This window comes from Cervus canadensis, chromosome 14 (assembly GCF_019320065.1).
Source record: "Cervus canadensis isolate Bull #8, Minnesota chromosome 14, ASM1932006v1, whole genome shotgun sequence".
Taxonomy (NCBI): Eukaryota; Metazoa; Chordata; class Mammalia; order Artiodactyla; family Cervidae; genus Cervus; species Cervus canadensis.
Window position 1 is genome coordinate 50,708,132 of NC_057399.1, and position 13,522 is coordinate 50,721,653.

At 39.2% G+C, this 13,522-nt stretch overlaps 1 protein-coding gene across 21 annotated transcripts in view; it reads right to left on the bottom strand.

The window, feature by feature from the left end:
- The window catches only part of ELAVL2 (ELAV like RNA binding protein 2), a 169,209-nt gene that overhangs the window by 76,259 nt on the left and 79,428 nt on the right, over positions 1 to 13,522 (bottom strand). For 12 of the 21 annotated variants that reach the window (XM_043487266.1, XM_043487263.1, XM_043487259.1 and 9 more), the window contains 2 exons: positions 4,341 to 4,431; positions 1,353 to 1,596 (listed from right to left, as the gene is read on the bottom strand). In XM_043487266.1, coding sequence (XP_043343201.1) covers positions 1,353 to 1,596; positions 4,341 to 4,412 — 316 coding nt within the window. In that variant the 5' untranslated portion in view covers positions 4,413 to 4,431. The remainder of the gene's footprint in view (positions 1 to 1,352; positions 1,597 to 4,340; positions 4,432 to 13,522) is intronic. The other 9 variants (XM_043487273.1, XM_043487271.1, XM_043487272.1 and 6 more) reach the window with 1 other exon arrangement.

Genomic DNA, 13,522 nt, shown 5'->3' on the forward strand with positions numbered 1-13,522 from the left:
AATTTTATGTATACTGCTCACACTAATTTGGGGGGGGATGGAAAAATATTATCCATTTTTTAACCAATATTCAAAAACAAAAAACAAACCTTCCTGATTATCATGGTGAACATCTAAGTAACATAATTAGTTAAAATATAATTATGGATTGATGATAAACAAGTCTTACTTAGTTTTCACTTGATTTTAATGAATAAATTCTTTCTGTGAACCTCAATCTGCATCTCGAGTAAATACGACCACGAGGCCAAGCCCAGGTTAACAGCTCTAAGGCACTTTGGAGACAATAAGCCCTTCTCTCTCGATAGAAGAACAGCTAAAGGTATCATCCCATAAAAAGCCACAGTTGGCTCCAGAAATTAGCTAGGGACCCCTTCCTCTGCCTTCTGATTCATTTTACCAAGGAAACCTGAAGCTGAAGCCAACAGCTGACTTGTCCAAGGTCACATGATCAGTCAAAGTTCAAATTCTTGGTCCAACTTCTCAAACTGCTTACTTATTTCAAATATTTAGTTTAGTATTCTGGTGATAAACCATTTGATATGCACTACTCATATTTAACAATAACATGAAAAAGCTACAGAGTGTCTACACTTCATCCATTTTCAGTGTCTGCAAACAACTCCTGTATCAACCCTTCTATGGCCAAGAACACTTATTCAGGTTTTGCTTTATTCTAAAAGTTTAGTCAAATCCTCCAAAATACTAAAGAGATTTTCCACTACCTAATATTCAAAATGTGCCATTATTAAAAGCCAAATTACTCATCCTTTCATTCTTATCTTTTAAGAGGAGCACTCAGATACCACTTTCTCCTTTCTTGTTGACAGACAGAAGCTAAGATCTTGCCATACTCAAATTGTATCTGTACAAATATTTATACACTGACAATGTCAGTATTACCATTTACTTGGTCACATATAAGCAAAACTACAGAGACTTAAGGAAAAGGACATTTTAAGGTCACTTTCCTCTGCTAAACACCAATTCTCCCCTCATTTCATTGTTGAAATGTTAAACCATGCAAGCTCAACACTAAAGGTTAACATGATGCTTGCTGCTCCGGATACACGTACAACTTTGAAACAATTTCAAAGATGTTATTGTATAGTTCAGATTATATAAAAGTCCAGTTAAATATATACTGCTTATAAAAAATATTTTATGCTTTGAAAGGAAAACTTAAAACTCTCTAAAACTTAAAGTTTCATACTGCTGATGTAGCTAAATAACAGAGAAAATCTAGATGTGTAAAATTCTAGCACTGAATGATTTACAGGCAGCAAACTTCCATTCTCACACCTTGAAACATAATCATTCACATGTGAGGAACCTTATCTAAAACTGCATACCTGTAATTTTGTCTCTCACAAGCTTACAGGACTCGATCTCTCCGATGCTCCCGAAGAGACTCTTCAGTTCCTCCTGTGTCATGTTCTGAGGAAGGTAGTTGACTATTAAGTTGGTCTTGCTGTCCTCTGTGTTCCCGGAGTCAACTGGTGACGAGCAGTTGTTGTTTATGGTGGTTGGACCATTGGTTGTGTTATTGCAAGTTGGCCCATTAGACAGTTGTGTTTCCATGGCAGCAATTACCTGCTGAAAACAGAGAAAATAAGAAATGTCAGAATTCATATTTCACAAACTATTAGAGATTCCTTCCAAAAATTTAAACACTTGTCACTAGACACAAGTCGTCCTGCTGAAATTACAACAAAGCTTCAAAAAGTACAACACCTATGCTAACTTTTACTTCACATTAAGCTATTCAATTTAAGATCACAGCTGTACTTTTCACATACATATTCCATACATGCACGAAAGCACAATTTACATCTTTAACATTCTCTAGAACCCCATTCTGGATCTATTCACAATCCTTACTCACCTGCTGTGTCCACAGAGTTGAGGAAATTTAGTAGCAAAGGGCACAGAATTAAATTCTGACTAAAAATACCAGAAAATAAGTGTTTAACATGCTACCAGAAACAAAGGGAAAAAAAAAGAACCCTAACTTTGCAGAGATATTTAGATAGCCTAGGAGTTTATTCTAAAACTGACAGACATCCATTAATTAAAATCAAGGAGCAAGAGTACTTGGAAAATTAGAAATTTGTCAACATGTACTGTTTTGGTTACATATTGAAAATCTTTTTAATTGACAGTATCTTATATCTCTAAGAAATAAGAAAATAGCAAATGTCTTATGTTAGGGTTTGCAGGATAACTTGGGGAATAAACTGAGTACTTAGTGAACCCTGTGAATCTAACAAGCCATTCTTGTCAACCTTGGCAGCTAAAGATCACCAACAACGCAGCTGATCTACAGCATCAAAATAAAATCCCCAAACAATTCTAAGTGATATTCTGCCTTGACTCTGACTTTAAAGGAAAACAAAACAAAACAAAACCTATCCAGTTCACCAAAACAACAATGCAAATATGTCAATTTTTGCAAACAGACCAGTCCAAGGAATTTTCATTTGAGCACCTAAACCTGTTGAAAATCCAAGTGATAAGATATCTATAAACTCCAAATACAGAGTAAACAGTAGAGTTGGGGAAAATGGCCTCAAACTGTTCAGGCTACTTTTAAAATCACTTACTAAGCAAATTTAGATCTAGTTTCCTAAAAACCAATTCTATGCTCTTTGAACGAGTTACAAACCACAGCCCCAAATTCTCTAAAACTATCTTCCAAAAACTCTCTACTTTAGAACCCAATATTGTGGGGGAATCCAAAAATGCAAGCATCGTTGAAAGGATTATCCTTCATATTCCATCAATCTTTCAGCTCCACAAAGAACTACAAAACTGACAATCCTGAATTGACAGGATGCTAGTTTTAGGGAAAGTTTAACATACAAAAGGCAAAGAATTTGAGGTAAAATTTTAAAAATTAAAAAAAAAAAAAGCAAAGTAGAGGCAAAGGCTGTTACAAGAAGGGAGGGGGGAAAATGTCTTTTAAAAAGCATATTGCCTAAGAAAAATAAAACGGCACAACCATGGATAAGCAAACAGGAAGAACTCTACTGCCAAGAGATGTTTATAAAAGAAGGCAGCACAGGCAGATTGAGACTGGTCAGACTGGACAAGAGCCGTGCTGTCAGCGTGAAAAACGGGAGACAAAAATCCAGCCTATCTGTGAAATAGCAAACCAACTATAACCCTTTCCAAACTTCATTTCCTTTTCAAAAGAAATGGGTTGTTTACTCTGCAAGCTACAAAAAGACCTCTCTCAAGTATGTATTTTCAAAGGTGAAGAGAAATAAAGAAACCTTTGGAAATGTGTATTGGAAAAAAAAAAACCGGAAGCAATTCAAGATATGCATTTTATTATAATTAACCAATTTATCTGAAACTGCAAAAGGAGGTTTCAGATTTGCTAATAAAGCATAACCGTTCCAGTTTATAGAATATTAGCCCAGGGTCACTCTTTCCACAGGAAAATGCACATGAGATTAACCTTTGTCCAGCAGTCAGGAAAACAATGATCTGCAAGATGAGAGTGGCCAAGGCCAATTGAAACAAATCACTAATCAAAAACTTAGGGTATATGTGGAGACTACATGAGACCCAAATACGAGGTTCGGACTAAAGCTCACTGGGATGGTATTTGAAATATAAAGTGTTCATTGACTGAAATTAGCAGGATTTAGCAAGGACAACAAACACTCCTCACTTAATTGCACATTTATTTCCATGTTCAGGTGGCAAGAATGAGCTCCTAAGCCAACATTCAAGTGAACAGCTGCAGTAGGCTGTGTGCGCTGAAAATTACAGCATCTCTCAGCTATAGGACCATCTGCTCAGAATAAAATGATACTAATGTGCTATATTTTACAAATAATGCATATTCCATTGATAGGCTCAACACAACTGTTCACAGAATGCAAACTCTTTCAACAGTTACTGGGCAAATAATTTTCAGCCAGATTTACAATTTTGACATTTTTTTAAGCATCAGGAATTGTAAATAACTTCAAAATTTAGTAACCAAAAAAATACATAGTAAACAGAATGAAAAAAATTACGGTAACTTAGTATTCAGACCATACCAAAACTTTTGTTTTTTGTTTTTAAAAAAGCTTGTCACTCTTTTGAGGCTGCACTAAATCCTAATTAAGATAATAAAAGTTGCATACAAAAGCAGGTTCTGATGCTACATATACCACTAAAATTGCAATGTGCTTTACATCCTAATGATGGCCATACCACAATAGGTTAAATGTAAGAATAATTAGTATGCCAAATGAAAAGTTCAAGTGTTTGGTATGGCCTCAGCACTCCTGCAACATGCTAAAAAAAAGTAGCCTACAGAATTTAAGAAAAATCCCACAGACCCCGGTCCAAGGCTCTGCTGCCCACGAACCACTTCTAAGCAGAGAAGCCACATCACACAGTCTGACTGCCATGTTAGTTTGGAGTTGCCGTCTGCAATATGGACACAAAAAGTACCGTATGTTAGATGAGCAAGATAATGCAACAAATCAGTTTGTACAAAATTTACAGTGATTGTATTGATATTCCCAGCACGTCCATGCAGTGTGGCTTAATTGAATTTGAGGCAATTCCAATCTAATCTTTCCAAATTCATTTTAACATGTAGTTTTCTTGCACAAATTAAGCATTTTTAATTAAGAGCCTGATTTTAAACCAGTATTAACTAGTTACCTTGGCATCTATCCTAAAGAACTACCTTAAACCACAACTTAAAAAAAATTTTTTTCATAATAAAATGAAGCAAAACACTGCATGCTGTTCTATCTCTTCAGGATGTGGGAGAAGGGAGGAAATGTGAATGAAATTATATTTATAGTGAGAAAAGGCAGTCATGTAATTCATTAGTGAATGCCTTGCATAAAAACATTCTTTCCCCCAAATATCAGAAGGGCATTAAGAAAAACTATATTTGCCCACACTGTTACATTATACTATAAATGATCCTTAATCCTGGAGCTTAAAATTAAAAGTGAATTAAAACCCTGTGAGGTTATTCTGCCACTACAGTCAAAGGATCTCTAAGAGTTTTGCTGAGAATTGTTCACATATACTAAGATGCAGTAAACCAGCATCTTTCAACTGAAATAACTGGACCAATAAACAGGATTGTTTGGAGTAATGTTTATATAGGATGTCAGCTTTGTCCCTGAATGAAATCAAGTGAACGTTTTTTAATATGTAAATTGCAAAGCCAGCACAATTTGAAAAGAGTGCTGCTATGAGGACTCCAGTATGGTTAATGGGCCATTTACCACTTAATACAACTTGCTCCAATACTAAACAGAGTCACAAAATTGGCAGAGAAACCAAAGTTTACATTTTAGCCATATATGCAGCTACTTTAAATGGTCAACATAATATTCAGAAAAACTCGGGTCTATGAAAATAAATAAGCAACAAAGGAGGGCTGAAAATGTCTTTTACTTGCATATTTATGATTATAAAAATTTCATCCTTAAGAGTTAAACCTGTCTGTACATGATTTACTCTTGATGCATATGTGATGAAATTTATAACATGTGACAATGGATTCCATTTTCTGGCATCTACCGAAAGGGTTTGGCATACTCTTTATGGGATGCCATAAAAATGTTTTACTCTTCTTCCCTTCTCCCACTGTTACCAGGGAATTCGGTCTGATTCTATGTTCTTCATTTTACAAAAAGAGAAAGCACTACTTATAGTTGAACTGAACCTGTGAAAAAATAAGATGCTTTCATAGCCATGATGTATCAATATTTTGGTAAGAATCTAATTGTGGTTAGACTACATGGGTAGAACAGTTAGGAGGACCACACCCAACAGGTTAAATCAAGCTTAAATGTATGTCCTCGATACCCTGAGGAGTTAATATCTAAACATTCGTCACTACAGAAAACCATAGATTCAAATTTAATGGCCTCATCCCTTCCATTCCACAGGAAGCGGACGCTAACGAGCTAATCTATTGACACCCCTCTTTCTGAAAGCCCCAGGGAGGCGAACAATCACTTTATTGCACCAACTAGCTAGGAAGGCTGTGTATGGAAAACGATTCTACTGCACTTTTACATTTCAAGCACCCCAGACAGTTTCTCTGCTTGAGGCAGACACATACCTTTATGGGAAGTTATAAATAAGTTGCTCACATGGCCCTTACCTTTATGCTGGCCAACAATTCAGTTACTAAAAATGTAAAGCTACTTCCCCTTCACTTAAGGACAGGCAATTCTGCTCTACTCAGTCTAGCAGAGACAACCAGGCTGTGCACTATTTATAGATTCTACTGGCTCTGAAACTCTTTGGAAGCAAAATAAAAGGCCATATTCCAGCAACATAGAACCATTAATTTTAAAGCTTAAAGAAAGTGTTTCAATGTATGTTCCCCTCTTAATTTAGACATCAATTGTGCCAACTAAGACTACTTTTTCTCCCGTCATTCTTCATGAAATCATTTGTGAAAAGGCACTTGAGCATAGATCGATCTAGACTATTCTAAACTTTCCCTGGTTCTGAGAGAGAATGATGAGGTGTCAACTTGGTGGGAACATGGATTCTAAAGGGCGAGGTGGAGGGCAGCGGAAGAAGTGGCCTTTATGTTTTCACTCATAGTTTACTTCCAAATTTCCAAAAAGATTTTTTAAACGGAATTCCCGCCCCTCCTTGTTTTTACTTAAACAGCCCTCTGTATACTTTAATATCTTAAGTTTCTTACAATAATGGATTTGGGGAGACCAATGCTACTGTTTGCTCACAGCTGGGAATAACAGTTTCCTGGTTATATGAAGAAAAAAAGCAAAGTCCCTATTTTCCAAACTTTCCAATAAAAAATTCTGAAAACTAATTAGCTTTTTTCCTATTTTCAAACCTCCTTTAGAAAGCCACCGAACAAGACAGGTGGCTATTGAAGAAAGTCTGAGAATTCTCATTAAGTACAACGTCTGCTACGGGAAAAACGGTTTCTGAGACCTAGAACCCACTTGATTCCGGGACCAGATCTGTGTGGTTTAAGGGCACAGAAAAGGCTACTGCACAGTTCTCGTGAGGACCATCTATGTGCACCAGCCAGTCCACTGAGACATACACCATCCTGAACTGGGCCCTCATTTCTTATCTGGACCACCAAATTACAGCCTCCCAAAACTTCCCTCATCATCCTAACTCACACATTACACTATTTCCAACAGACTTTCCTAACCTCTCAAGAGTTCTCCGCTGCCTAGCAAATAAAGTGCAAACTGCTAATATTTAGAGCATATAGACATCTGAAACCCTTGACAACTGCTTTCAGCAGGCTACTTAGTCAAGCATCTAAAAATATGAACTGCTCCTGGTCCTTCATGCAGTCACGGTGCACCGAAGACCATCCATTCTTCTGGCTTTGCCTGTACAGTTCCATCTGCCAGGAAGGCCCCCAGGTCACACCTATTCCATATCCAGCTTTGGGATTTGTACATACTAAGCAATCAAAATTATACTTAAGGTCAAGAGCAGTTCCTTTAGAAAAAAAAAAACAAAAACTCGAGCATGAAGGGGCAATCACCTCTCTAAACAGTATGCAAACTTGGTAGCTTGTTTTTCTATCTCACTTCAGGTATTTCAAACCACAGATAATTATGAAAGCATATTTTCATTTTTCTGGCTCACTCCATCAGCCATCCTCACCCACTGAAATCTAAATTCTTGTTAAATGGCACAACAAAGGAAACTATCTTTTGAGTGATCAGTTGTATACTGTCATTTCACGAGCCTGCTATGGCTACTGGACCACTACAAAAAAGCCAGAAACCAACACAAATCCAAAAACATGGTACAAATGTGCTCCGAGCCTCTGGCCAACAGTGTCATCAAGCTGTGGTGTCTGGAACCTGGGTCTAACTTTAAAAAAAAAAAAAAAAAACAGCAGAAGTACAGGTAGATGTGAAAAAAATTAAATTTTAACTCAAAAGTACTTAAGAAATACATCGGGATTAAGTTACAGATCTCAAAGGGTTTTTTAATTGACAGAGACTAGAAAACGTAACAAACAAACATAAAAGGTAAGATCTCTAAAAAGAATGATAGCTAGGGGCAAGGACAAGTATCTCATACTCAAAAGGTCTGGCTGGGATGGAGTGACCTTGGATACTCGTTTACAGCTAGAGGGTTCTCAATACCTCGGCTAACACAGAACCAGGGCAGCATCAGTATAATGCAAAGCCTTTCCTCAGACGACACCAAACCTCTCTAAAGACAAAGTCACAAGGAGCAAGGAAGCAATATCTCTGACGTTTAAGAGCAGAACCCACTACGAAAAAAGACAGCAGCCATGGCCAAAAGGCATGTTCCTTTGAGGAACTCAAGGCAAGGAGCTAAAGCTCTCGAAATAATCAGCGAAGTAAATAATGAGAGTTCAAAAACAAGAGCTGGGTAAGCAGCAAGGTGGGTCATCTGTCTAGCAAACACCATGCCTACAGAATGTTTTATCTTTCCCATTCAAATCACTAAAATGGCATTTTCAGGATACATTTCAGCTTTGCTGAATTAAAACAACAGAAGGGTCAACCAAGCACTCAAACTCAACTTCTGAGGTGTTGGCTACCAGAATAAGCCATTTCTTTGTTTTCTTTAAACCTCTTCACTTTGCTGTGTGGTTCCTAAAGGAATAAAGGTTTGCAGCTTTAAACTTCATGGGATATCCTTAATCCTGGAATCCCTGTCAACTCCCCGCCCCACTCCCATACCATTTTAGCTGCCTCCAGCTCCATGGATTCTTCAGCCTTGTTGAGCTCAGATTTTTGGCCTTGGGACCAAGAAGGGCCCAAGAGCTGCCAGAGACACTGCCCCAGACAGCTGCAGGACTCACAGGGAGAATGTCCTTTGGCAGCGAATGCGAACATTTCTCTGTCTCTTGGCCCTTTATGGCCCCTACAGAGTCCTTCTGACGCCAGTCTTTCTGATTTCTGAGGTTTTGTAGTTGTAGAGCTGGCAGAATTAAAAGCTTTGAGGTGAGAGAGTAAAGTATGAGTTTAGGGGTCGTTCCCAAGTCCTTCGCTTCATTCTAGGTCCGTATCAGGCTTCCATGCTGGGCAACACGAAAGCAAAGATCCTGTGAAAAAGATTTGCTTAAGGTTTACCCTCTGTTCATTCACCCATTCATTCAACAAACATCAGTTCACAACTCCCACAAACTAAGGACTGTCCTACATGCTTCAGAGACAGCAATGAAGAAATATCCTGGAGTGTACATCTGCAATAGGAGGTGTACACATGTATAAAACTGTGTATTAGCTGGAAATAAGTGCGCTTTGGAATAAAAGAAAATGTAGAGCCGAGTAAGAGGGCTGAGAATGTGGAGATGAAGGATGGATAGTTTCCAGTATTAAACAGGGAAGTCTCAGTGAGAAGGCGAGCTTTCAGGCAAGATTTAAAAGAGACGTAAGCACCCCTGTGGTGGGCAGAAGATCAGCTCACCTGAGATGCCCACATCATCAACTCTGAAATATGTGACTATGTTACATGACAGGGAATTAAGATACAGACGGAATTAAGGCTGCTCATCAGATGGCCCTGAGATGGGAAGATTACCCTGGATTTTCAGTTGGGCCCCGGGTAATCAGAAGAGTCCACGTGAATGGAAAACAGAGGCTGGAGAGCTGGTGTCAGAGTGATACAACTCGAAAAAGACTCAACCCACAGTCACGGGCTTTGAAGATGGAAGGGAGCCATCAACCTAGGAATGTGGGCAGCCTCCAGAAGCTGAAAAAGGCAAGGGGAAAGATTCCCCCCAGCATCTCCAGATGGAATGCAGCCCTGCCAATACCCTGATGGTAGCCCAAGAGACCCACATCACGGGATTCTGCCCTTAAGAACTGCAAGCTAATAAATCTGGGTTGTTTTAAGCACCAAGTTCATAGTTTGTTACAGATTTATAAGCAAATAAATACATCCCCATATGGATATCTAGAAGACAAACCAGGCAGAGACCAGCCAGGGTGAAGCCAGAAGGGGGCTAGACAGAGATGAGTCTAAGAGGTGAAAAGCCAGACATACAGGATCTTCGAGGTGTAGAGGAGGAAGAAGTTTCCTTCAATACTCAGGGTTCTGGCTGGGTCTGCAAATTAGACTGACAAATTAATAGGAGAAGAGCATACAAATTTTATTGAATTTCTTTATACATGTACATGGGAGCCTTCAAAAGAGAGAAGTAATCTGAGCAAGAAGTTTATATACCTCTTAGATAAAGAAACAATAGATGTGTGAAGAATTGACTAGACAAGGTGGTTTGGGTTGGGGGTAGTGAGTGTTACGGATGAAACTAGGAAGATGTGCTGCGCTTAGTCGCTCAGTCGAGTCGACTCTTTGCGATCCCATGGACTGGGACCTGTCAGGCTCCTCTCTGCCCATGGAGATTCTCCAGGCCAGAACACTGGAGTGGGTCGCCATGCCCTCCTCCAGCGGATCTTCCCGATCCAGGTACTGAACCCAGGTCTCCGCACTGCAGGCAGATTCTTTACAGGCTGAGCCACCAGGGAAGACCAAGAATACTGGAATGGGTAGCTTATCCCTTCTCCAGGGGGACTTCCTGACCCAGTCATTGAACTGCGGTCTCCTACATTGCAGGCAGATTCTTTACCAGCTAAGCTACCAGGGAAGCCCAAAGTAGGAAGATAAGCCTTTGACTGTGTGGATCATAATAAACTGTGGAAAATTCTGAAGGATATGGGCATACCAGACCATCTGACCTGCCTCTTGAGAAACCTATATGCAGGTCAGGAAGCAACAGTTAGAACTGGACATGAAAAACAGACTGGTTCCAAATAGGAAAAGGAGTACGTCAAGGCTGTATATTGTCACCCTGCTTATTTAACTTACATGCAGAGTACATCATGAGAAACGCTGGGCTAGATGAAGCACAAGCTGGAATCAAGATCGCTGGGAGAAATATCAGTAATCTCAGATATGCAGATGACACCACCCTTATGGCAGAAAGTGAAGAGGAACTAAAAAGCCTCTTGATGAAAGTGAAAGAGGAGAGTGAAAAAGCTGGCTTAAAGCTCAACATTCAGAAAACTAAGATCATGGCATCTGGTCCCATCACTTCATGGGAAATAGATGGGGAAACAGTGGAAACCATGTCAGACTTTATTTTTGGGGGCTCCAAAAACACTGCAGATGGTGATTGCAGCCATGAAATTAAAAGATGCTTACTCCTTGGAGGAAAAGTTACGACCAACCTAGACAGGATATTAAAAAGCAGAGACATTACTTTGCCAACAAAGGTCCGTCTGGTCAAGGCTATGGTTTTTCCAGTGGTCATGTATGGATGTGAGAGTTGGACTGTGAGGAAAGCTGAGTGCTGAAGAATTGATGCTTTTGAACTGTGGTGTTGGAGGAGACTCTTGAGAGTCCCTTGGACTGCAAGGAGAACCAACCAGTCCATCCTAAAGGAGATCAGTCCTGGGTGATCATTGGAAGGACTGATGCTGAAGCTGAAACTCCAGTACTTTGGCCACCTCATGCGAAGAGTTGACTCATTGGAAAAGACCCTGATGCTGGGAGGGACTGAGGGCAGGAGGAGAAGGGGACGACAGAGGATGAGATGGCTGGATGGCATCACCGATTCGACGGGCATGAGTTTGAGTAAACTCTGGGAGTTTGTGATGGACAGGGAGGCCTGACGTGCTGCAATTCATGGGGTCAAAAAGAGTCGGACACGACTGAGCGACTGAACTGAACAAAGTATGCTTGTTCAGATTTTCAGGCCCTAAGTCCATGTACTGATGTTAAGAATGTCTTCCTTCCTCTTGTTACAGGGAGGGTTCCTTCCACATGGGAATTTTACTACCTATTTCAGAGAAGAAAGGAGAGGGAGGAGGTTAGAATGACCTTTCTATTTCTGCTATTTTCTCAAACTCCTTCAGCTTAAGATATTTAATATGCCAAAGTAACATACTTTGGAGCAGTACATCCTCAACTTCATCAAAGGCCGCCACAAGAAAGTGAACCATAGAAAAGGTTTTGAGCAGAAAAGGTGGCTACTGTGAAAACAAACTGGATATGTTTGTGTGGGAGAGCTCAACAACTTCGGATACAAAAAGACCAACCAAGAAACAACTGCAGTAACCAAGATGCAGGATGACAGTGATTCCAACCAGGGTGATACCAGGGGAGAAGTGGACAAACCCAGCAGGAAGCATGTCGTCAATGTGTTAGTTTAATTACATCAGTAAAAAGACGATGAGACGGCTGGATGGCATCACCGATTCAACAGACAGGAGTCTGAGTAAACTCCGGGAGATGGTGAGGGACAGGGAAGCCTGGCATGCTGCAGTCCATGGAGTCGCAAACAGTGGGACACGACTTGGCAACTGAACAACAACAAACTATTTAAATCCATTATCAAGAAACTGCTTTAGATTCTAACTACTCACATTCAAATCAATTCATCTTTCTGGCCACTAAGAATACACGATGATTAAGAAAAGGATAAGTTTCTATAGAAAGTTAGTGTCTTACTTTGGGAGCAGGAGATCTCCTTAAAGAAACCCAATATTTGAAAATTTGAGTTTAAAAATATTAAATCAAGAGTTATTCACTTTATCTATGGAGTCTTTAAAGGATTCTGCAAGTGAAACATTTAATAGCAAATGAAAAATTTATAAAAACCATAATCATTCAAAAGATGCAACTCTCAATACAGTATGTCAGCAACTGATTTATAACCTATGACAGCCCCTAAGGCTCAGAGTTCAAAAAAAAAACCTCAAAAGTTCACCCCAAAAGGTAAAACAAAGTAGATGATAGATGAAAATAATGAGAATAACTTACATTTCTGTGATATGAATAACTTACATTTCTGTGATATGTAATTAAACTTTAAAATCTACATTCAACAGGGTTATATATATATATATATATATAAAACTCCACAGTAGTCAAGGTTAAGCCAGGGGTTAGTTTAATCTTGGTTACAGGCTAGAATACACTACCATCTAGTGATGAATCATTCCAACCTCAGCGGGCATTATTAATTTCTACGCCATTATTTGGCTGTAGAACCTAAAATAGGACATGAACATAGTAAAAAGAAAATCAACTACTCCCACAGTTTTGTAGCAGGGTTCTTGTTTGGTATAGGCAGATAAATTTGAATTGCTAAATTAAGACAGTTAACATAGTAATCAACAAAGAAATTGGATTAACTTCACATTCTTCTGCAAAAGTCACAGCTAAGGGGAACCCCCCTCAGGGTTGTACAAATTGTGAAAGGCTGATTGGAAATCCTCAAATTAATCCCAGTAGTTCAGTGTTTTCATTAGGTAGGTTAAAAACATAGCTCCTCTGTAGGACACAGCCACTAAAATACTGTCATATTCGAGCTCCCAAAGACCAAGTACGCCTAGTCTTAAAGGGAATATAAAAGACAAGGAAGGTTTATAGTCACAAATATTGTTTTTTAACTCAGAAGTGTTATAAAGGGCCACAATACTCCATCTGGCCACTAAGGTTATTTTACTCAAGTGTCATCTGGCAGAACGTACACACAGAAAACCAAAAACTA